Below are 27,034 nucleotides of genomic sequence, written 5' to 3' on the forward strand. Positions count from 1 at the left end.
AAAATGCTATATGCATATGATCATACATTGACGGTTGAATCATCGATACAATAACTAAAACAACAAAGAGCTGATTGATGTAAAAGTAAATTATGTTTCATCCCTCACACATTTCTTTGTGAATGTTGTATAACATACATCTAGCAAATCCAAAAGTACCATATTTGATATGTTTATTTATCTAATTCAATCCAAATCTACTAGTCTAAACTCCATTTTCCCATACCTAATGTTGTATGCCATACTGTAAATATCCGGGTTAAATTAACATGAATTCATCAGAAAAGGTTTAAAGTCTAGGTCATGTTGCTTCTCATATATTACAACCAATGGCATACTTGAATGATCCACCTATCCGACATTAAACGTGCGGTATACATAGAGTGTAAATACCTCCCATTGATTTTAGTCCTTCAAGATAATAAAATTAATATCAATGTTATTAAGCAAGACGGTAAACAGCATAATTAATTGATACATACATATATACAGATGCTCTAGAATTATATTCAATCATTTTTCAGTCTCATTTTTCATATATATCTTCAAAATAACCCAGAAATGTACATAATGAGAACTTAATCCAGAAATATTCATATTTAAATTCCTGTGTTAAAGTTGGAGCAATATTTTTGGCGCGTTATTAACACAAAACACAATACAAAGCAAACTAATAAAGCTAAGATAGACAGCAGTATTTACATCTTGAGAATTGGACTGAACCTGCATTTTAGGACAACAGAAAACATGTACAGTATGCTACATTCAGAAGCAAATTCGAAGGAATGATCTATACTTCCCAAGTGTGACTTTATCCTTCAAGTCGTCAACCTTCAAGCCTTAGGCACAGCTATATTTCAAGGAGGTGCATAGGTAGAAAAAAAAACATCGAAATCTTCTCCTTAAAATGGTTTTGGTTAAATAATGTAGTCACAAATAAATTTCGACTTTGGCACGTATTGGTCTCAAAATTCTGAAATTCATTTTCAGAGCTAATGCATTGCATACAAAAATCCCATTAAGTCTTTTAATTATAATTGCAGCCACCGCTATGCTGTAAAAGTGAAATGCAACCTGGCAAAAAGTATATTAACGTATATTAATGTAATGTCCTTAGCAAATTTTTCTTCCCAAGACATGCAACATTTAACATAACTGATACTACAGCAAAAACAGCATATTTGTGATTGCACAGTATTTAGCATTTATTAGCTACTTTTAGCCCTGTTATGTAAGTCATTGCTTCATATGGTATGACATGTAAATGAAGTCTGAATGCTTTCCCCCTCCAGTTGAATTGCACATATATTTCCACATATTTGACAGGAAAGAATCGGATAGAGTAGTCGTTTGTATAAACTGTATTATTCAATCTTAGTGAGCATGAACCAACACGCGTAAAAAGTATTAAATCCATCAACACATGTTGAAAGTTAGAATATTAGACATCTTATATTTACTTTATTTGTTTGATATGATACAAATTTTAAAAAATCATTAGAAAATATGAATGATGTACAAGATGCAGTAATGAACGTTGCACACAGACAATCATTTTAGATGAAGGTTATACATCTTATTGTCCGAATGGGTTCGAAATGCAACTGTTTGTTTATAAGTAAAGTTCAAGGAGATAGATATTTATTTTTATGCTGTAAAAACTGTGCTAAATATTGAAGTTGTCAGACATTCAAGAACAATTTATATTAAAACACCGTAATATGTACTAGGTATATCTGGTAAAATTTAGGAACAAAACAATTGATAATTAGTTTGATATATCCATGCATGTGTATGGATTATTCAAATTTAAAGCCATAAAAAATCTTCACTGAGACAAATTGCATCAAATATGTTGGACTTACTGAAATAGAAATAAAGAGTATGATCATATATAAATTATATTGGCATTTTCATCTGCAAAATTGACAAAATCAATGAAAAATCAATCATTTGTTACAACTCTTAACCTATATTTGTCTCATAAAAAATGAAACTCAAAACTGTGGAACTGCTATACTTAAATAAGGAATCCATCTATGACAATGTCATATCAAAGGCAGACAGTTCTAAGTGACTCGTAAAACTCAATATATAGGTATGGCCAGCAAAGCAGTCAAGAAAAATTATTATTTGTTACATAAATCGATTCAACTTATAAATATGTAGATAATTTTTGTTTTTATACGAACATATTATAATTGCATGATTAAGTCAACGACCTTTTGAACCCAGAATAATTAGTTTTAAAGGGCAATGCATTATGCCCTATCCAAAGATGTTCAGTAATGATTTATTGATAAGGTACAAATCTATGGTCACAAACTTAAGAACAGAAAAGAGGCAAAACAAAAAAAATATTTATAAACATAACAAACAATATAATTGTCAGTTGTAAATGAAACATGTGAGATGATCACGCAGTATTATTAAGTAAATTCAAACTAGTCCATATAAAGGTTAATGAAAGTTCTAATTAACGAAATGTTTCTTATAAAATATCAATACCGGAAATGAACTGGTCCTCCAAGATCAGTGACGTAGTCAAGATGGCCTTGTCCAGAATTTCTTCAAATTATTTATCACAAAACTCGAATACTTTTAGTTTACAAATAATAAGCGTTTTGTTTTTCCACTGAAAACATGTTTTTTCTCTTACAAAATATCCAAGTTCACCGTAAAAAGTGTATGCGGATTTACAACAGAAACATATAGAGTGACAATGATTCCAAAATCAGAACGAATTTAGTCCACAGAAATCCCATTAATGATGGAGAAACTACGATATGGTTACCATTTTGAGTCTTATTATTATGATTAGTATTAATCATCATCAACACGTCCGTACACAAATCTTTTTTGATCATGTTATATAACACGCTCAACAGAGCAAGGTCACGTACACAACATATATATATATATATATATATATATATATATATATATATATATATATATATATATATATATATATATATATATATATATATATAATGTGTGTGTGTCTCTTTCTTCAACAACCGTATCTATCATTAGAGAAAGGAAGGTGGTGTCAAAATTACAATAATTTAATCAATACTTCTCGAAAGTAAAACTTAACTTGGTTGTTTTCATTTGCGCAAGGGGTCGATTATGTATCAGGTGAACAATTACGAAGGAAACCATTACCTGAGACAACATTGAACTCAGGAAAGCCTAATTACCCTATTTATGTTATTGTAAATTTAAACTGTTATCGTTTTCGAAGTGGTTCATGTGCGATTGGTGCTGGAAGATGAATAGTAAACATAGTAATAAGATAAAGCGTTTAATAACTGATACTAATTATGTGTGAGTGTGTGCTTCTTCGTGGCGAAACAGAACAAGTGTGTAGTGACATGAATGACAGTATAACCTTTTAAAAAAACTAATGGTTCTGAAAAGAATGATATATTTTTGCACAGATATATAGGAAAAATACCTAACAATTTGAGCATGATAATATTTGCGTTCTAATGACAGGGCTATTTTTGTAGACAGCATTAATATATTGCCTTAGGGACTCAATGGTGAACTGTTTGTAAGTTATACATTATAGAAAAAGTGTTTACGTATATCTGAGTTCAAGGAATATCTTAGAATGTTCTAGAAGAGAACCTGTTGATAAATTGGATGGGAAAATGACCATTATCCTGATTATGGTCTCTTAGGTTTATGCAAACGTTTGAAATAAACAAATGTATTTCATTTCTACTACACGTTCGTTTGTGCTCAAATATAAATTGAGAGGAATCACTCATTCAAAATGTATTCATTAGAATTACGAAAAGCTCATTCATATTTTGTATCAAATCAATATTTTCATATTAATATGGTATTATGAATTCTTTCAAGATCTCTCAGATCTTATCATTTTGTTGTATTAATAAGCTTATCCAAGTCTACCGGCAGATGAGCACGTTCAATACTGGAATTTATCCTCAACATTCTTTATTTCTGGCGATGTGATCAAACATTTAGGACTAATTTGGTTTTTATTCGAAACACTGTAAGTTCGTTTAAGCGTGCACTTTGAATTTTTGGGATATAATTAATTTGCTGATTGTTTCTAAAACGTACTGAATTTGAGGATGTTGTTACTTCTTTTAAGACTTTAAAGTCATAACAGAAATTGAAGTGCTCGTCCGGGATGTAAATATTTTAGAAAGATGTCAGAAAAATCACAATTGCTTCTGAAATATAAATTAATTTCATATCGGAATTTTCATTGTCCCTGGCAAAGATTTTAATTTCACATATTTGAGAAATCTTTAGTGCAACTAACAAGTTTTCACATTGTCATATAAACTAGAGAACTTGTTTCAAAAGAGACGAATTGCTTCAGCTGGCCAAATATTATGATCTTTCTGAAGCGATGGGGTCTTTAATAAGGCAAGGGATAAACATTCTTTTGATATTACATTTGATGTAAGATATTTTTAAAAGAGCCTTGGACTTCATCTGTAAGCCGTATTCTGGTTTAGACATAACACACTGCGTTTTGCCTAGGCTTGGATATATGCGTCCTGCAGCAAGAAGACCATTATGTACCTATCTTACTAGTCTTAACATCTACCCATAATCCTGATGCTATTATTAAAATTTAGCTAACAATATTTTTGGCAATGTTGGCTATTATCACATATTTTGTTTAAATATTTCATATTTGCTTTTATCTGGCGTATTGTTTTACTAAAATATCCGAGTTTTATTGGACTGACACTTTTCAGGAACGTTGTGCCAAATAAAAGTCCGTACTTGAAAGTCAACCAGATCCTTCAGGACCCTATTCCAGTCGGGTATGTAAAATGTTAGTTGATCCAAGTGATGTAGTGCTTATTGATTTGACAATAATTAAAACCGACTGGATCAGCCAGTGCACTATATATCAATGAAACTAAATAAGGGCAACATAATTCTTTTTTTTGTCATCATACATATTTTCTGGACCAATGACTGTTGGGGCAGTGATTTCTTTATTTATAGAATGTATTCATTTATTCCTGGTATTGTTATGCTTACTTACTGAAAGTGTCAAGTCTGATTTTCCTCAATTAGACACTTAACAGTTTCAATCATCTGCCTATCATGCTAAATATCTAGGTGATTTAGAAAGGTTTCTTTAAACTATGAACGTCATTATTCTGTCTTAATACGTTGACGCATGAGATGATTGACATGAGATTGTTCATTTGCTGTTGTTTGCTGTTACTAAAACAGTTAAAGAATCGTTTGGTTTCAACCCTTTTGAACTGGTGTTTGGACGTAGTAGCTTTGGACCATTTAGCGTTATTAAAAGAAAAACAAATGAAGATTCAAAGGTTAATCATATTAACTAAGTATCTGGATTCCAACGTAAGTAATCAACGGCTTGTGGAGTGGTTAGAATTTATATTCACTCAGCTCACTAAAATAATAATGTTTGGTATAAACGAAATACAAAGGATGTGAATTTTCAGCTGTTATTAAAGTTCTGGTCCTCTTGACCACACCTCGTGCTAAATAGTATTATCCTCATATTATTGAAAAAAGTGAATCACTTAAATTATATCATTAAAACTCCTGGTAGACGAAAATAGAAGCCACGTTGACACACACATATATATGTATACATGTGTGTGTGTGTCTTTGTGTTTGTGCGTGTGTAATGTTTTGGATTCAGATTGTAGTGACTTACTGTGGTTTAACCAATCTTCGGAAGTGTGAAATTCTACTCAGTCTTGGCCGAACATTGTCAAATCAGCAGCAACAAGAAAAGAGTCAGCTAAAAGATATATTAGATGGATATGTACCAAAACGAATGATTAAAATATATCATGACGTTGATATCATACATTCCACACCTGTACAACTGCATCGTTACAGGAATAATCTTCTCAAACAGGTATTGTTGAAAACGGAAATTCATTATTTACTGGAAAATGATTTGATAGTATAACTATCATTGTTGAGCACCTCTATGACAAAGCCACCAGTGATTGCCTAATGGCAGCAGAGGAGATTGGTTTCGAACAACAGTTGAAGTCAGACAGGGATGTATAGTGTCACCAACACTCTTCAACATTTTCCTGGGAAGGAGCATCAATGATGCTTTGCATGACCACAAGGGCACTGTCGGCATCGGAGGAAGAACAATCTCCGACCTTCGCTTCACAGATAGTATTGATTCCTTAGCAGAAGATGAAAAGGAACTGGCTGACTTGGTTGTGCGCATCGACACAACGTCCACATCAAACAGTATGGAGATTAGCGCGGACAAAAGAAGCAAGCCGAAGGTCATCAGTGCAGAAATAAAGGTCTGTGGACAGAAGCTGGAAAGTAACAAGCTTCAAGTATTCGGGATCAGTTATCGCAGATGATGGATCTAAAACAGAACTACTCTGCCTTATTGCCCAGACAACAGCAGCAATATCAAGGCTGAGACAAATATTGAAAAATACCAACATTGCTTTTGCTTCAAAATTAAGTCTAATGCGCTCGATTGTCATATCCATCTTTCTGTATGCTCGTGAAACATCGGCGCTCACATCAGATCTACGAAGAAGGACACAAACGTTCGAGTTGAGATGCTACCGAAAGATCATTGGCATCTCAGATATTGACTATATAACCAACGAAGAAGTTCACAACAGGATCTACGAGACATCGTGTCCTATGAAGACCTCTTGATTACCGTAAAAAGCGTAAACTGAAGTGGTACGGGCATATCTCAAAATCGTATGGACAGACATAAGCTATCTTGCAAGGCACAAGAAGAAGCGGCAGAAGGAGAAAGGTGCAGAAGCAGAGGCAGACAGAAAAACAGGTGGGAAGACATCATTAAATAGTGGACAGGCATGAGATTTGAATATTCCCAAAGGGCAGTAGAGAACAGGGAAATATGAACAAAATTCGTTGCAAAGAATATTGTGGTTCTCCAACAACCTAGTGTGTTAAATATTTGATGATGATGATGTTGATGAACTGTAATCGTAACTGGTGTGCAGCGTTAACTCTTGTAACTAACCAAGATAATACATTTTGCATTGTGCTAGCTGTAGAAAGGTTACAACTCACCATACTGATTTTTTTCCTAATACCATGCATACAAGATTTGTTGAACAAAATTAGAAATGCAAATCCATCATCAACGTCGACTCTTTAAGATTTGTTGTGTTCAGTGATCACAATCTCCTTGCTTTCATTATCACACTGGAAACAAAAAGTGAGACTGCTTGGGTGCAGTTAACGGCTGGAAGAATACCACATTCACAAAATGTGATTGCAAATATGATAGAAGTTCTGTCCTGCTTTACTTTGTGTAAATAGCATATATATAAGCCGAGTCAGTATGACATTGTCTTACGTTATTTTTATTAATTCAACATCGAGTGTATCTTATGTATTTGTATAAAAGCATGCTTGGTTATTTAATTATGTAGTTCAAATAAAAAGCAGATGCTGTACAAATTTAGTTTACATTGCGTGAAAAACAGTTGTCCATACTTATAAGACGAACGCTGGATAACCGAAAGCAGAATAGGAACATACCATTTGCTTTCTTGGCAAGTCTGAGACCAGTCTGTGGGAATCAATTTCAGGTAATATTTTACTGGTTTTGTTCCAGACATCATTCGAGAAGATTTAATTCTCATTCACATTTGAAATATTTCTTCACATTTGGTTATTGTTAACTGATCCAGAGACACTGTGGTTTGCGTCATTGTGATATATCAGGATATTCAAGACTATTTGAATTTATTGGGAAGATTCGATAGTACAGGGCATATCATGGGACATTTAGGATTAATTGGAATTGAATTAAAAATATTGTAAGCGTCTTTTAAATCTACCCTTCAGAGAAATACATTCCTTGCCGACTGTACTTAAATTACTGATTTCACATCATTTATGTTACATATTTTAACAACCAGAGTCGTATCAGAAAGTAGTGATTGCCTCTCCGGGATCTAAATATACTTAACCGTTTCGTAAAAAATCAAATTGACTTTGTTTTGGAACTTACATTGTCCCTGGCAAACGATTTAATTTCGAGCATTTGAGAAATATTTACTGAAACCAGCATGCAATAATAATGTCGTTTAATGTCAAGAACTTTGTTTCAAAACCTAACAACGAATACTTTCGTTGTATAAGAAATACGAGCTGCTTGAGCTTGCAAGATATAGTAATCGTTCTTAAGCAAACAAAGCAAGATATAAAAGATGGTTTGGTTTAATAGTAGTGGGAACGGCCATGTTCTATATTAGTGTTTTGGATTTGTTTGGTCTGTACCAAGATTTCATAGGAACTGAAGAGAATCACGTCTAAAATTAAGATGAAATTCAAATGTAGAAAGATTGAGGTTGGGAAAGAAATGATGGAAATGAAAATAGAAGAGAAGACGAGGGAAGCAAATGCAGATGCACAGAGAGGAAATGAGAATGCAAAATAGGTTAATAAACAATTAGGACTGGGAGGCAACACAACTGCGCATTATATACATGTACTGGTTTTGAAGTTAGCATGAAAACAGAAAAGTAACTCCTATTTCTTGAGATGGACGAATAATAAATACTTTCATCGCTTTGAAGATAATTGCTGAAAACTTCAAAGAAGTCCATGGCAGTCTTGGATTTTATTGATATAACATGTATAACTATTTCCAATGCATGTGACCTCTACATGATAAAGTGGGTACAACATAGTGCTGAATGTTATATGGTTAAGCAATAGATTTTGATGAGTTATCAATTGTTACCTGAGGAATATTAACACGTGTTTACAACTGTGAAAAAGAACCTGGACAACCCATGTCGAATTTGCAAGTAAAAAATAAAAGATATTTGATTGGTAGTACTGAGGTAAAAAAGTACTGAGGTAAAAAAGGTTCATGAAAACTATATTAATCCCAGACAGCTCGTAGTAATTGGCGAAGTCAAACAATATATTTATAGTCATGTCAAGACCAGTCATAAGCGGACGGTTTGGAAGAAACTGATCGCCACAAATGATTGTTATTTCTTGATAAGGTTACATATGACGGTAAGTCATCGCATCAATATGTTTCTTGCGAGTAAAATGTTATTGCATCCTCATATGAATACTCGATAATTTAAATCCAGCACAGCATTTATAAAAAACAAAGTTGATAAAACTGACCCGAAATCCATATTTCTCCCCTATCTGGACGTACCGTAAAAAGAACTGAAATGACATTACCGAATGCTAGTCAAAGTGATCTTATTTATAATTAGTCTAAACAAATTGAAAGTAATAGATCATCCTGTGTGTCAAGAAAATACCGGTCTGATTCTGACTTGGAGACTTACGAACAAATTATGTCAAACGGTTCAATATCACTTATTGTTGATTCCGACAACCATAGTCCTATTTAAATATTACGTTGCGCAGGAGCTCTGTTTTGTTATCGGGCATTTGTTTTTGTCAGGAAAATCTGTCACTGTTGAAATTGTTCATATTGTGCGCGCAGAGTGCAGGTTTTTAACGTTGCCATACATTATGCCAAATTTGCGTCAGACACAGTTGCTAGACACCTGACTGTTGAAACAATGGTTTCTACACATGAAAAATTTATTCATTTATTTCATGGCAATGGCTTAGCTCGTACTAAGGGCCAGGTTATTCCACAAGTACCTGGTACGCGCTGTTTGGATCAAAAAGTAGATCTCATTCACATCCTATTTGTGCAGTTACCAGTGCTATGGCAAAAATATGAAAATATGCCTTTGGAATGATAATGATCAAGAAATTATTCCTTTACCGGACACTTCATTTCTCGGTACTTAGGTTAGGTCATGTCGTGTCTTGGTTTAATTCAGTCAATTGGTGTTGAACTCAGTAATCATCGTTCTACTACCCATTCTCCTTATTTTAATAATAGCGACAAATGAAAATCAATCATAGTCCTGATATCGCATGTATACTTTTTTGCAACAGGCATGACACCTGAAACAGAAGACACCAAAGTCTCATCTGGAAACTATTGTAGCATTTGACGAACCGTTAGCGGAATAATCATCTCCTTTGCTGGTACTTAACCTAATACCATGATAGCGAATTAATACTGATTGACCATGATTAAACTCTTAACTCCATGATCAAACGTCTTAACTACACCACAACATTTTATTTCGACCACACATCGTTTGAACTAGTCCAAACCACACTCACACTGTAGCAGAGGTCAGTCCATTTTTTCTGCCTATACCGCTGTCCTCCTAGTAGAAAAAAACAAGCTGACTGAATCTCTCTTTTTGGAGCAGTTTCTGAAACTCCTGGAGCATGGAAATTCGATGGGCGGCAATCTGATTATTCTTCGAGATTTCAACTTTCACTTTGACTGTTCCGGAAACCTAAGCACGTCGAAACTCCTAGAATTGGTTAATGTTTTCAACCTCAAACAGTCAGTTGACCAACCCACCCATAAGCATGGTCACATTTAAGACTGGATTCTTCATAGACCGGATGATAACATTCTACGGTCCTCCCTGGTATCCCAAAGAACTTGCATCAGATCACCTCTGCATTATATGCCATCTTGACGTATCAGTCTTGAACGCTCCACCTTTATTTGCTACTAAGAGAAACCTCCGTATGATAAATATAGCCAAACTAATGCATGACATCCAAACAAACATAACAACTTGCTTACCTTCTACAGTAGAACAACTCGATAACTGCCTGCGTTCATTGCTCGACAAACATGCCTCAGCTACCAAGTGCAGGGTATCAATTCAAAAGAGTTATCCATGGCATAGCAGTGTTAGGGACCAACTTCGCGCTGCTAAAAGAGACCGACATAAAACTGATAGGCTTTGGCTTTCCACCAGACTCACTATTCATAAGCAAATCTATAAAGCCGTAGGAAAAATGTCACAGGTATAGTCCACTACACAACTAAGATCATGGAAAGTTCCAGCTGCAAAGAACTCTTCGAGATTACTCACAAGCTAATGTCAAGGAACAAATCGAAACCATTTGAACCTACGTTCTCTCCAATCGACCTTCCGGATATGTTTTCAAATTTCTTCCGCGACAAAGTACAAACCGTTACAGATAAGTTTGACACCACAATTTTAATTGACTCGTCGTCACCATACAGTTGGGATACTGAATTTGAACGGCAAACATTAGCAGCATTTGAACCTTTCTCTATGGATTTCTTACGTACAATCCAGATGAAGAGTGCACCAAAGTCATGTGAACTTGATCCTATTCCATCAGCACTACTGCTTTAGTGCTTAGATCCAGTATTGCCTTCGGTAACTGATGTTATTAATACCTCTGTCTCATCCGGGGAATTCCCATCATTTTTCAAAACTGCCATTGTAAATCCTCTGCTGAAGAAACCAACACTAGACCATAACGATTTAAAAAACTACCGCCCAGTTTCTAATCTCCCATTCATATATAAAATCTTAGAAAAGGTTCTTCTATCCCAGCTTGTATCTCATCTAAATTCAAACAGTCTTTTTAGCAATGTACAATCTGCATATCGCCCTTGCCACAGTACTGAAACTACTCTTCGAAAAGTAACTAATGACATTCTCTCTGCGTTGGATAGCGGAAAGATTACAAGCCTCACCCTCCTTGATTTGTCTGCACCATTTGACACAACACACCATGATATATTACTTCACTGTCTCCAGCATGTATTTGGCATTCATGATACAGCCTTACAGGGGTTTGTTCTTGGACCTGTTCTCTTCATTCTATACACTCAGCCGCTCTAAAGTGTCATAGGTCATCATCCAGTGTCCCACCAATTGTACGCTGATGACACGCAAATATACAAATCTAGCCATCCAACTGAAGTTGATGCTACTATCAAAGGTGTAGAGAGGTGCATTTCTGCTGTGAAATCATGGATGACATGTAACAAGCTATAGATGAATGATGATAAAACTGAGGTCATTCTGATCACAACTGAAAGACATTCTCATTCACATCCTTTACTTGAAACAATAAATATCAGCAACACCAACATAAAATTCACACAGTCAGTACGAAACCTAGGTGTTACTCAAGACAGTACTCTCACATTGCACCAACGTGTCATGAACATATGCAAAGCTCAAAACTCACTTATTTCGACTTCAAGAACAAACTTAAAGACATAATATTGTTTCTTACCTTAAATATCCACAACATGTTTTTTAAGTTTTCTAATTTCATGGTGTTTGTTTTTGTAATCATATCGTTATATATGCTTTTTATCTTATAGGTGTTGTCTAATGTTGTAAAGCACTTAAAGCGTCCAAAGATAAGGCGCTATACAAACTCCTCATTATTCTTCTTCTTCTTCTTCTTATTATTATTATTATTATTATTATTATTATTATTATTAAAATTATTATTATTATTATCATTGTTGTTGTTGTTGTTGTTGTTGGACTTCCAAAGTCATTCCTGTCTGATGAATGGTCAAGTTGCATGTCTTAAATATTCCAACAAGGTATGCGAGAATCAGGCATCTAACTGCTCTAATCTTATGCTTTTACAACTGTGTTGACATTTAAATTGAGAGGAATATTTATATTCATGGGATCAATGAAACATTGTCAGCTTTACATGCATATTTGCGGAGTGGGAATGTTGGGCTTATGATGGGTAACGTGCGAGGTTGAGGAAGTGAAATACATGCTGTGAATGGAAATTATACAATATGTCTGAACTAAATTCATATTAACTTCGTGCACATTCTCTTTCAGACAGACATGCATTTTATGGTGTCTTTATACATATGTCGGACACATTATATAGTCGGCTCAAAATAGATCTTTCCAAATGTTTGTTAGTAATATTAGAAGTTGAAATTACAGGGTACTCTTTGGTAAACACTGTCGTACAAAGTTTCCTAATATACATGTTTTTCGTACCTGCAAAATGTTGACAAATCACGAAATTAACAATGTGTTCAGTGTAATAAGGTGGCTATCAGATTAAAATAAATTCAAGTTTGGGAGCATGTAGTGGTTTCATTGTAATGCTTACCATTACACTGGCAACATAACACCTCCATTTGCAGTCTGATTCACAAATGTATGTGAATCTAGATGCTCTGAAAATAATTACTATTATAATATTAGTCTATTATCTGATGTGAACGAAAGTATGAAATGGTCTTTTCTGTTTTGTTTGTTTTGTTTTAATTCAGTGGTTTGCATTATCCATGAAGATACGTAGTATTCATACTCATACTTAAAACAATATATTGGTATTTAATGCTTTTGTGGTGGTTATTTAATATATATGAAAGTGAGGAATATGTGTTAGATACAATAACGTTTGTGAAAACATTTTTATTGGTTAAATGAGACTTCAAATATAGTCTCAGCATGTGAACCGCAGGTAAATGAATTTAACTACTTTATAAATGTTGTGTGCGTGACTTGGATTTTTAAGGAAGCTTTTAACAATTTTTCAGTCATATCACTAAGATGCCTGCAGTGACAGCTTATAGTGATGTCTAGCACTGAGGCATCATGCTGCAGACATGTACCATGATGCCCCATCCAGTCACATTATCCTGACACCAGGACGTTCAGTCCTAGCACTAACCTCTTAATGCTTAGCGCCAGATGGTACTAATGTTAGTACCATTTTTGTAACTGTGACTCTACATTTATGACTCGGCCGGGGATTTAACCCACGACTTTCCGCTCTAACCACAAGGCCACCGGAGTGGTCTTCATAAAGATGACCCTTCTCCGTTACCATATATATTCCATAATAAGTAGCATCAGTAACATTATACAAATTTCTGTTCAACACTGAAGTACAAATTAATAGATATATGCCATAGAGAACTGTCCCAACACTCATGCATTATCAAGTAAAATATAGTTAGATATAATGACTCATTTATATTCAGGAGAGCCATAAACACCTGTATGATAAGTTAGACTTATTGAGATAACTCTACACTACCTGAAATAGTTGGAAGTTTGCTTTTCATAGGGGTGTATACGTTTAGATATACGGCCTTCATATGGGGTTCTCTGATCTTTAACGGAATATTAGATACATATCTAACCATATTATCATTTTAATAGCGTTGTATGACCCCTGTGACAACGAACAAACTTTCAGAAGAACATAAAGTTCACAAAATGATTTCAAATTTTGTTTTGCCTTCGTTGAAATAATGTCAAAGAACTATGTAAAAGATAAACTATTGCTCAACTAACCATTCTCGAGTTTATGTATATTTTCGTCCCATGTCTTCAACGCAGCAGACATCACTTCAATGAGCTTGTCAAGAGAAGTCTCCAAGACTTCGGACGACATCGTAGATGCTCGATAGCGGGACAAGGAAAAGAAAAAAAAACAGATCATGGTCTGTACATAAATGAATCTCTTGCAATATTCAAGATGAAAAATAGGATTTATATTGACAGCTTCCTCTTTATATTTAAATTTGTATCCAATCATAACATCCCGTGTAAGTTAAGACTGCCTTTTGTCCCATGATACGACGAGTTAAAACGGTTAATGTTAATATCTGATATGAATGCTTATTTAAGGCTTCATTCCAGCGCTTGTCTAACCACACAGATCGGAGCTACAGTGTAATTTTGTAAATACATAAAACGCACAATAAATCTACAAATGAGCACGACCATAAAAAGTTAAATCACATTATTTTAATCGCGGATATTTTACCTACTCCATTTTAAAATGCTTTGGCGATAAATCCACAAATGATACGTATCATCTTACATTGTACAAATATAAACATATATTGCAAATACTTCAGTAGAAAGAGGGGTGTATGTTAATAAATTAAGTTTCATAAAAGATCTAGTAAAATCAAAGAAAATAGTGCATTGGGGCATTATAGTCTACGAAACAGCATCGGGACTATGAGTTAATCCAGCATGATTTTTCTCAAAGAATTTATGTGCCTTTGTAAAGATTGCTTCTGAAAAGTATACGTAGGAAATAGCATTTAGAAGTTAAATTACTTAGCGGTAATTATCTAGTTGCTCACCACAGTTTAGAGCCAATCTTGAATCTAAATACTTTTTTAGGAAAGTAAATCTAAAATTGTGATAAGGGATCACAAAGGTAGCTGCAAAATATGTTCGCAGAAGCAGCAAAATGTGTCCTAGCTCCATCCCCGGGATACAAAGATTACATGAATCGTTCATATGCATGGCAATAGAGTATCAGAAATAAAGTCATCTATGAGGTTCTGTTGAATGTGTTATGAAAGATTGTTTTCTCGGGGGTTAGTTTTATCCTATCCAATGTTGTTAGATAATAAAGGATTATTTTAGTTCATGTTGGAACAAGAAGTAATCGTGGAATTATATATTGCATATTATGAATAAAATAACAACTTCAAAACAGTATACACCCACGGTTAATTCACTCATTTTTGGAGCAGGCACAAGGAATCAGGATTACGTTGGAAACGTAGGTGCACGATTACAATGACGTTAAAGCACTTCAAACAAACAATGGCCAAATTATTGGACATATGCGGCCTCCAGACTGTGTACTTTGTGTAAATTGAACAATAACATAATATTCCCCATGATTACATGATATAACTGGACACTTTCTCGACTACTAGAGGACAACGTAATAAGTACATGTAGCTTAGTCTATCATTGCAAAATATCCTTTTTAAAAGCAGATATAGCGTAATATTCTCATTTAATTTTGTTTTCTTGGATATTGTGAGGAAACTTTATCAATTGATGTTTTAGTCGTCTTTAACCAATGATTGTTCTAGACGAATCGTCCAGTGTTTTAATCTGTATCTATAATAATTTTAGAACATGCTCACGTTCTAATACAAATTTCGGGTCATTTTGCCATTTTGTGTGCGCTGCCCTCTCGGTAGAAAGTGATGAGATAAAATCCCACAGGCCAACTATAAAATATATGTGTTGTCCAGATATGTCCCACACATAAAAACAAATTCACGCATCCAATAATATTTAACTATGAGACTGATTTATATGTAATAGCGTAGGATAGACTCACTCAAAATCTGCTCTTGAGGGTGGATTATTCCAATCACACGTAGATTATCGCAGAATTGCAACCGAGTGGGGTTTTGGACCAAATGAACAAAACAAACACAATGTGGGAAAGATGGAAATTTATGAATGATACAATGTTACATGCATAGTACATGTCATCGACAGTTGTACATTTCATACGGAAAAAGAATATTACTAAAAGGAACTTTTTCTTTTCATATTTATCACAAGGATTTCAAGTGTTGCTATAACATATTTTGCAGAAAACCTGATTATGAGGGTCTTTATTATAATGTATCCAATTCTGTCATAATGTGAAACTCAGCAATCTATCCCCGCATACCTCATTGTCTTTGTCAAGCTGTAAATAGACATGTTGTGCTGAACAAGATGTGTAACACACGTTAAAAGCTAACCTATTACAAACATGACATGCCTCAATGATTCATCTATCCGACTTGCGGCATACATTGATTGTAAATACCTGACACTGTGTTAAGTCCTTCACAAGAGAAACTAATAACAAAAATTAAGTCGGTTAATACTGGATATAAAATCAATAGCAATACAAGAACAGACGTATCTATACAGAGACAAAGAAAGTGGTATAAGGTATATTTCAGAAATTCATTCATATATCCATTCATCAATACATCAATTCATCTAACTATTAGGCATTAATACTAATGCTTAACTAAACGGTATAGTTTCAATCATCCAATCATATAAGCATTCATGTCTGACATGTCTATTTTAGTCTATTGACATGTTCTTAATTAATCACCGTCAGTTTCTTTGGTTTATTTTCATTCTTCATTCCAGCACTCAGATAAATATTCTGGTTAAGAATCAGACGTCATGCTTGTAAATACGCTAACTTATATAATATAGATAACGGAATCACGATTACCGATCAGGACTTCCAACCTATAATACATAAGAGCAGACACAAACACCACATTATGGTACTAATGTTGCATTGTTACACCAATGTAGTACGACAACGCACGATATAATCACTATCAGATAATTGCCGTAAAACATATGTAAAGTCATTTAAAGCTCCAACTTTTAACACATACATTTATGGGGAAAGAATCTATAAATGTAGCTATGCAAGACTTGCATTACCTGACCAATTGCTAGTTTGTAACGCCACCGAAAATTCTGCATCGTTAACAAGATTGAACGTGTCACTTGTATTTTCCATACAGACTCCAAAATATGCTATATAAGAGTATATATTTCAAGCACATATCTGGAGTGCCTTTATTAGTTTTCATAGTGAAAATATAATGAATTATGTTCCGTGCTTTCTTTGTCCTGTGATTTTTTCCCGTTTCGTATGGTTTATTTATTTTTGTATTTGCTAGATCCACGTTCATGTGAGATTATAAGCATATGTCTTATGTCGATACTTTTGTATTTGATTTGTGAGTAAAACTACTGAAAACACTTTTAGGAACACTTCGAGTTAGACCAATGTCACAAGGATTCATAAAATATATGTAAGCATTCGAATATTACACTTTATTAGATGCAAGGCCATCAATGTCGGTGCTGATCAAATTGTAGCTGTGGCCGTTCTCGAGGAAAATCGTATAAACATCAGTCTCATCTGCAAAAAAAATGCAAAAATACATGTTTCATCGCAAGTGGTTGGTCTATTTTCTGAGATTGAAGCAAAAAAGTTAACCTTTTGAAATCACAATGTGCTAAAGTCAATCAAATCATCTCTCTCTCCTATCTCTCTCTGTCTCTCTCTGTCTCTGTCTCTGTCTCTCTCTCAATCTCTCGACCTAAGCCCCGGGTAGGCGGGTAGTTAAAAGAGCCCTCCTTTACCAATCACTGCAATCTTTGTAATCTTTATTTATAACGGCTGACATGTAAAGCCAAACCAACAAATCTCTCTTACTTTACATCTCTCTCTCCCTCTCTCAAACACACAAAGCGAACACATACTCATGCAACGAAACACACAAGCACCTCCCCTTTGCACACATACACAACCAACATCACACACATATATGCACATATAATTCATTTGATAGTGATATGTTGTTAGCTGGTTACGAAGGACTAAAAACACAGGCAGCGAAACATATAGTGAAGAAACTGTGTATGTAAAATGATAAGCAGGTACCTTAATTTGAAGTAAATAACGTAGTAACTGGGTAGGTAAGTGGATAGGCATTGACCTAGTTAGTTCAGTATATATGCATGTATCTGGGGATATTCGATAGCAAGAAGAAAAACATATATATATATATATATATATATATATATATATATATATATATATATATATATATATATATATAAGCTTGTGCCTGGTTAGGTATGCATACAGATAGGTAACCTGATGGATAAGTGGCCTGGTTGATTAGTGAATAGGAAGGCATACATTTAATATTAAATCAATACCCATTTGAGATCAAGTTTATAATATAATGTTTAATGGAAATTGTTTAGAGACAAAGAAGAAATTCTTGAATTTAATCATGTTCAGACGCTACACCTTTCAACGTTTGCACGTATAACAAGAACCCTGTAAGATAATAAATAACGCAGCTTTATTTCCGGTAACATTTAAAAGTAGATTTGTTTCGCAAAATGTAATTGAAAGTGCAAAAGTCTTTCCAAATCAATAGAGCATTTGACGCAGAATACAGTGCTTTTCGAAACAGCGTCTTCCTATGCTTTTTCACATAGTTCACTCCATTAATGTTCATACGTCATATATGAGAATGTTTGAAATGTTCTCAACTAAAGTGTTTAGTTCCACTACTATGGATGCATTAATGACTACGGCGGAAAAAGTACAATTTCATTTGTAAATATTCTTGACAAGAGTTGATTGCTGAATGCAGAAATAGTAATACTAAAAATGTTGCTGAGTAACATTCCAGATTCAAAGTATTTTGGCCAGACACCTGCATTAATTCATTTGGAAGAATGATTGCTGCTGTTTTACTTTTAGTTAGTGCGGATACTAGCATTTGTCGACGCCCTTCTCAAAGCAGAGATGAGTTTATTTACTCCTAAAGGCTTGCATTGAAACAATGCATGCTAATAGGGTTGTGTCTATCTTAACGTTTTGAAAACCCATGACTCCACCGAAGGCTTTTATCCATTGACCATTGTAATTAAAATTATTTGTGCCTGTTGCTTTCAAATCCCAGTTCATGCTATTATTTAGAGACCAAACAGATTCACATAAAGTGACCAATTAACATGATCACATATAAAATATTTGAAACAGCGAACATTATATGTATAAAGTCTTACATCTATGTATGTATGTATGTATGTATGTATGTATGTATGTATGTATGTATGATGTATTCATGGAAGGATGGATGCATGCATGTTTGTATGTAAACTTTAACATTTTTATGAATTCAGGAGGGTGATTTGATACGTTTCCACAAAATTGGTGCAAGGGGATGTGATTCAACCGTAGGTTTTCACTGTTTGAATGCTGAAAGACATATCTAAACTGTTCTAAGCTTAAGATTATTTACAACTTATATTAACTTAATATTATAATATTTAGCAAATATAAAATTATATACATCTGAAGAGAAATTTAATTGGTGACCTTTATTGATTCATATAGGTTCTGATGTACATAAAAAAATTTATCCATTTATAATTGTCGTTAGAAAATCTCAGAACGATGCCAGCTATGTCGTCACCTTGAGTATGACATTTGTTTTATGATGTTAGTATTCGAGACACCATTCCACTTTTATGACAAACAATACATATGAATTATGTCTGACGCTATATAGTGAAACGGGTCATTGTATGTGTGTGTGCTCCTTATTATATAAGATCTCTTATATTATTTTGTAACATAATTAGCTTTCACTACTTTTATCCGGCTTAATGTGAAAACAAGTACGTACTATCTCTTTTATATCGACATAGCTAATTGTACGATAAACTTGTAAAATATGTATAAGAATATGTAATGCTAAATGTTCAATTCAGGCAAGGGTTGTTCCTGGTTTTAAGTTTACAACCTTGCTGAATATTTTAGTTCTCCAGTAAAGAAAGAATTACCAAAGAAAGTCACGATCACCGATTTCTCACCCAGTTTTTTAACGTAAATGGCCTCACTGTCGGGACTCACCTCTGGCAATTTCAAATTGTTAAGACCGTATCTACAATGACCGCATCCCTGAATAATCGTACATAACTTTCAAGTTCAAAGTCCAGTTTTGCTAAAAATGCCTATCCCACCACATCCAAATTTGTACAATCGACATCGGTTTACATATAACCCATGACCAGTATAGTAGATCATCTTGATGGTCTAGACAAATTTGTACATTTTGTACTTATTAGCAGTAATCCTGTGCATCAAACCTTCAATTGCCGACAATGAAGGATTACTAGTAGGGGATATTTTGACTGCCGGCTCATTCCGCTCAAATAAAGCTTTGATATTCCTATTCATTGGATAGATAGATAGATAGATAGATAGATAGATAGATAGATATATAGGTAGATAGATAGACAGATAAATAAATAGATATATAGACATATAGATTGATAGACAGATAGAGATTTCTTGAAATCAAAATGGTATAACACCCCATGTTTTGTTTGTAACGTACATCAGTAGAATATAATATGGTTTACACTGCCCGAAATACACATTGTAACTACTGCAGCAACAACAATATAACAACATTTGATTTTAACCCCCAGTGTCCAAGATCAGACATATTCAATTAGTAAAGCTGTCCTCATTCACTAATATTAAACAACTTTAAAGAATTTGTTTTTATTTCTGCAGCGTTTATATAGTGTGGTGTCAATGATAAACATTTTGTGCTGCGATCTGGAAACTTTACGTAGGTATTCATGCTATTCGAATGAATCGATATCATTAATTTATACAGTGGAATTGTGCTATTTTACTGTTTTGTATAATATATAATATACATAATATATATAATATCATATATATATATATATATATATATATATATATATATATATATATATATATATCTATATATATATATGATTTGTTTGTATATTGTTATTGAAACATATCATTCTTGGTCTGCCTCAATTAATCTTATGAATATGATTCGACTTTATACTTGGACCGTTCCGATTCGAACTTGTGTTTCTAGTATTGTTGCAAGCTGCCGTACAGTTATTACAATTATTTTAGCGGTATGGACAACTTTTTCTTGCATAATAAGCTGTGTTTAAACGTCATAATAATGCAGTGCAGTGTGAGGCTAATTTATGATGTCCCATGGCAAGGTAAGCAATTTTATCCAGACGTTTAGCTCTTTGAAAGTTACATCACTATGAACTTTATGCCATTTTGAGTTAGACCCTTACAGTTTCCTCATGAGTGAGAAGAAAATGAACTTTCGCTATGCATAGGTGTTGAATATAAATAAATGGTGGCATTTTTTTATAAACGATCCTTGCAATTTCAACTAAATTTCTGAAAATTTAAATCAAAGCAAATCTAATGCATTACATTATTTCTTAAGATAACAGTGGTGTTGAAAGTTACAGTGATATTTGTAGTATGCTATTTTGACTTCGACGAAGATATTTTTCTGGCACAACGGAAAACTATTCCTTCATTATGCGTTTTCGTTGGGTAGGTATATCCCACCATTTGTCTCACCAACCTCCTTTCAACACGTGTTTATTTCATACAAAAATATGCCTCTGTGGGTATAATCTTCCTAATGGTTTTGATCAACACATTCGCAAATGCATCATGACTGAGTTGCATTCTGACACGTGTGGAATGTTCGTGAAATATTACATGCAGAGACAAATTTTATTAATCTTCGTATTCTGATCATGGGCATCATTTCTGCTTCTGCGAAAAGTAAACAAGGGTGAGGAAATACATTCGTGATTTAGAGGAAAAATATTTGACACATTACTAGAAGCTGCTGTTGTTTCTAAAATTTATTTAAAACACATATAGACTAAAGCACGTTTTATTGCATCAAGTTTTTGTTCACAGTAACATTGAGAAGGCACAAAAATATGCCAGCTGTGCGTTATATTTTGTTTCATAAAGTACTCTCATATTACAATATCAACGCAAACGCATATATATATATATATATATATATATATATATATATATATATATATATGTATAACCACCCTAAAATTTCATTTCCACTAAAGCATGGTAGGAAAATTACTGAATAAATGCCTTTATGGATACAATGCAGCAAGCAAACATCATCAAACACTACGTTTTGTGCAAAACTTTTGCACAACAATTAACAATTCCTTCCTAAAGGAGTGACATACTCAATAAAACGTCTAAATCTTTCTATATATTGAACTTTGATAAGACAATGCAGTTATATTTAGAGCTTTACCCATACCAAAGATGCAAACTTTCCTTAAATAGCAAATATCGCGATATAACTAGCCTGCCATCAAAGGGAACGATTGCCGCATTGTGTGAGGTACGTGCATGCAACATTTAAAACTAGACCGGTCGTTTATTTTTAGTGCAGAAGTGCCGAGACGTCTTACATAAATATTCACATAGGAGGGTTCTAATTGGTCGTAGCATGCGAACCAAGGCAGTGCTATCTGAGGCATATATAAAGAGAACGCTATCCATGCAATTTCAATTTCTTCTCCTCGGCTACTTCACAGTATTCATCGCAATACCAGCAATGAACTTCCTGCGTCTTATCTTAGTCCTAGCAATCATCTTTGAAGCAGTTGCTTTTGAGAGTTCCCTAGTGGAATTCATTGCAAGCCTGAATGCAACCATCGACGAACATGACAAACGGCTGCAAAAGTTCAAGGAAGGTCAGTTGAGCACTATATTTTTATTTTACTGAATTGATCATTATATATATATATATATATATATATATATATATATATATATATATATATATATATATATATATAATTGTTTTACAGTTTGGGAAGAGAAAGTACTTGAATAATATTCTTTTTATGTTTTGAACCGATGGGAAATATTTTATAAATGGGAGAATACAATTATAACAATTGTAAATTGTTATGTACTTTTATCTTCTGATGTTTGTCAGTTTGGAATTATGTACACGTCTTCTTAAATAATATTCAAAAGCAAATTTGTTTTGAGATATTTTTAGCATTACATTTTCCGCCATGTAAAACTGTACAAGGGCAATCTAGCTAAACATACACATACGAACGATAAATTAAGTTCTAAGGTATATACTTTTACTTCAGATATACCTAGTTCAATTGACAAATGTTGATCCTCAACACAAATATATGCAAAAGTATTTCCTGCGTTGTTTAAGTTGGGCGACAGGCATGTATACTTAGACCTAATATAAATATCGTTTCACGGTAGATACTACTTTCAAAAATGACACTATATAGTGAACGATCATGGGAACGGTTTAAACCGATTAGTCGCATTTTATATCATGCTTACGAGTCGTTAAACTCAATGTTTTGGGATTATTCAAAATTCATTCAAAGACAACTTGGTCTATATCATGGGAAACGTCTAGACAATTGCTTAGCTACTCATAAATACTGGACTTTATCCTGAACATTATACTTCTGGACTGTTCATATAACGTTTAAGAAATATTTAAGATTTAAGTCGCATTACTATTATGTCATCATCTATTTCAACTTTATAACTTCGATAAATAAATATATTTGTACATTTTACGCAATTAGTTGGTTTTGCCTCATTCTGTTACTTAGTTAAAAACCGAAGTGTCTTAACACAATATAAAAATATAGACCCTGTAGTTGAATAATGAGGTATGGATATTAATGCCCTTTTAATGAAAGATTGATTAAGAACAAATTGATCTCGTAGATCAGGTTGATCGGTTTAAACGACAAAAGAAATTTCTTGTTCCTAGTATTGATAAATTGCAAACTTTCCTATACTGACCATCTATTCTTAATCAGTTATCGTTGATTCAAATTAGATATTTACACGCAATCTTATTTCTTTATCATAAGTTTAAATGTTGATAAAATTGAAAATGTTTAAGTCATAAGAACTTGAATTGTTGTGTAGGTAATAGCACTCGAGTTCTCAATATGGCTTTCTCATACATTTATCCAATTCATTGCAGATGTAGAGGCACCTATACCAGCATTCATGGCGTCTATGAAAACGTATAGGTTCTACAATGAATTAAAACATATTCCGAAAAACGGTGTGATCAAATTCGAAAATGTCGAGCTGAATGTCAACGGATGCTACGATCAGAGTACAGGTGTTTTTAAAGCACCTGTGTCCGGAACCTATTACTTTTCCTTTACGTTAGTAACGGCTGCCACACGAGATCCTAAGTATTACCCAAGATACAGTGCAGAAATTGTAGCAGGTGATGGCGGAATGGTAATAGGTTTCATGGAATTCAACGGAGAAGACGATGAGGCAAGGACTATTCATACACTGGTCCATTTGGATGCTGAAGAAAAAGTCTGGATAAGGTGCCTTGGATACGACTGTTATAATAAACGTCATCGATCAAACGTCTTTTTAGGGTTTCTTGTTGATGGTCGATAGATGTGGATTTGAGTTCGTTTTCCAAAAAATATGTATTCACAGTCTAGAGGCTGTGAAAATAGTTATTCCAACAATGTGTGTTAGTCTGTGAATTTATTTCTAGACTCAAACATTTTTGAGAGCTTACAATGTGTTGTATAATCTCGATGTTTCTGTTTATTATGCATGCTTAAATAAAGAGGTAGTCGTTCTATTTTTTGGATAATCACATGATGTTTGACCTTTATTCTGATTCGATTTATTTTGGTTCATTAAAATTTTCAGTTTGACCAGTTTGGTCGGTTTGTATAAACATTGACTGTCACATTTTTGACCAGAGAATCGTAACTTTTTCCACAGTTGTAAAACACCTTCTAACTAATTTCAAAAGCAACTATTTAAACTGCATTGCAATGCGTTCGTACGAAAGGTTATTTTAGTGCTTAAATCGGTGTTAAATTTCACGAAATAACACAATCCACACAATCCACCACATTCTCCGATCTTCTTTATCCTTTCTCATTTAAACAGGCACACGCCACTATTCACTACAGCATTGTAATTTTGAATAATTCAAATTCTGTAACTTTAACAAACTACAGACAAGATGATATCAAAATGGAGGTTTTGTACAATTTGTTTTTTATTATCCTATAGTATAAAGCCTTGAAGATGAAGCAACCCTAAGAAACTCCAGTACTGGCTGAAAACATAATGCTAATAATTCCTAATAAAATAATCGTAAAGTAACATGGTATGATTAACGCATTAAAAAGCATCAAGCACAATCTCGTGTAAGCAAACAACATAAAAATGGAATAGGCACTGGTTAGAAATGACGTAGCATGACACATAATGACGTTGCGTCGTGAATGCAATCACAGGAAGGAGATTTATGATAGCGAGAATTAGAAATAAAGAGCTGCAAAAAGTATGCAGTATAAGCTGTCGGTAATGAATGAGTTATATCTAGAAAAATGTTAGGCGCACAAAGATGGGAATTATGCAAATGTATCTGATTGAAAGAACCTATTAATTAACTATTTAAAATATATAATGTTTTTATAATTTGCAAGATTTGTTTAACATACAACTGCAAAATATATTGGTGACGTCATACAACTTCTATAATAAACGAAGGCAAACTATATTTACAGAGCAGGAAATAAATTATGTATTCTAAAATTCTAAATTTCTGGTTGACCTTGTCAGTATTATTCAATAGAGAAAACATAAAGCAAATTAAATTGTAAAGAAGATGATAGAGAACAAATGGCAAGGACAGACACAATATAATACACATTAAGATGTTATATATGCCTACTTGCACAGAGCATACACATATCAAAACAATTAAATACAGAAACTTTTTCGGTGGTCACTAGACTGCATCATTTACAAAAATGTCCAAAATGTTTACACCGAATAAAATAACATATGTAAATCAATCAAACTAGAAAATCAACGTCTACCTTAAATAAACTTTTTGGTTTATTGAACCGCCAACAACTGATATAATATACATCCAAACGTAGGTTGATTTATTCATTATACATCATTTATATCTTATCATGGCAAGGTTCCATTTGTATGAGATGTCTTTTGTAGAATATACCCGGCAGTTTACGCATAACATCCTTAAGATTTACTCCAATTGGATTGCAATTTTACTATTCTCATAGTTCTTTATGCTATGTCAATGCTGGCTTACTTCGTTTTTGAGAGTAAATAAGGTATATTTTCAGCTAGAGAAGATTTCGACATTTTGTTCTTAAAAAAATTATGAAGATCACTATGCTTATCATTCTCTCACAGAAACAAGTTATCATTCCATTATAAACTTAAAATTTAATGAGTCTGTTATTTACTCCAATGTATGTGTACTATTTTATCTACCTCCTAGAAGAATTACATCATTGGACTGAGACTTCACGAGGAAAACAAACTTCAACACTTGATTAAACCAGATAAAACATATCAGTTATTTTCTACAATATTTTTATAGGTGATTAAGGTTAAAAATAATTGTCATCATGTATACTTCCAAAGATGAATAAAAAATGCAAATGATTCTCATTCAACAAAATTCTTTCAGATGCTTAAATCATCGGTCCATTACAATGAACATATGTTTCCATGCAAAACATACATTATATCTACCTCAAAAGTCTACATCAGTTACTTTGTGAGGATAAATGCAATATGTACCCAATTCAACAATGCGAGATTTGCAATGATCAGAGGTTTTATTTGAATAATATTGTGTTTATATTTTTCATGAAGACAGTTTGGGTTCACATGAGAACACTTCCTGACATTATATAAAAAGTGAATTCTCCAGCCGGGATGCAAAAATAGACACGTGGTTCCATGACTATAATAGGTATCTAATAACTATCACAGAAGACAGTTTCCCTTTTCATGAGATTTGAGATAGAGGGGAATATGAAAAAATGATATTTTGCAAAACTTGGTC

General features: G+C 33.5%; 1 protein-coding gene across 1 annotated transcript; it reads left to right on the forward strand.

Moving 5' to 3' along the window:
• Window positions 1-22,689: 22,689 nt before the first annotated feature.
• LOC149784599 (complement C1q tumor necrosis factor-related protein 3-like) lies at window positions 22,690-24,772 on the forward strand. The gene is made up of 2 exons (XM_089933298.1): window positions 22,690-22,850; window positions 24,140-24,772. The coding sequence occupies exons 1-2, from the start codon at window positions 22,712-22,714 to the stop codon at window positions 24,577-24,579; spliced, it is 579 nt and encodes a 192-aa protein (XP_089789424.1). The 5' UTR covers window positions 22,690-22,711; the 3' UTR covers window positions 24,580-24,772.
• Window positions 24,773-27,034: the final 2,262 nt, after the last annotated feature.

The sequence above is a fragment of the Sinohyriopsis cumingii genome, chromosome 14 (assembly GCF_028554795.1).
Source record: "Sinohyriopsis cumingii isolate HCF-2022 chromosome 14, ASM2855479v2, whole genome shotgun sequence".
In the NCBI taxonomy this organism is placed as follows: domain Eukaryota; kingdom Metazoa; phylum Mollusca; class Bivalvia; order Unionida; family Unionidae; genus Sinohyriopsis; species Sinohyriopsis cumingii.

Excerpts from the sequence above, each read along its gene's own strand:
- LOC149784599 (XM_089933298.1), top strand. The coding sequence starts at position 22,712 with ATGAACTTCCTGCGTCTTATCTTAGTCCTAGCAATCATCTTTGAAGCA. Across the intron at positions 22,851-24,139 it reads GCTGCAAAAGTTCAAGGAAG|ATGTAGAGGCACCTATACCA; the intron begins GTCAGTTGAGCA and ends AATTCATTGCAG.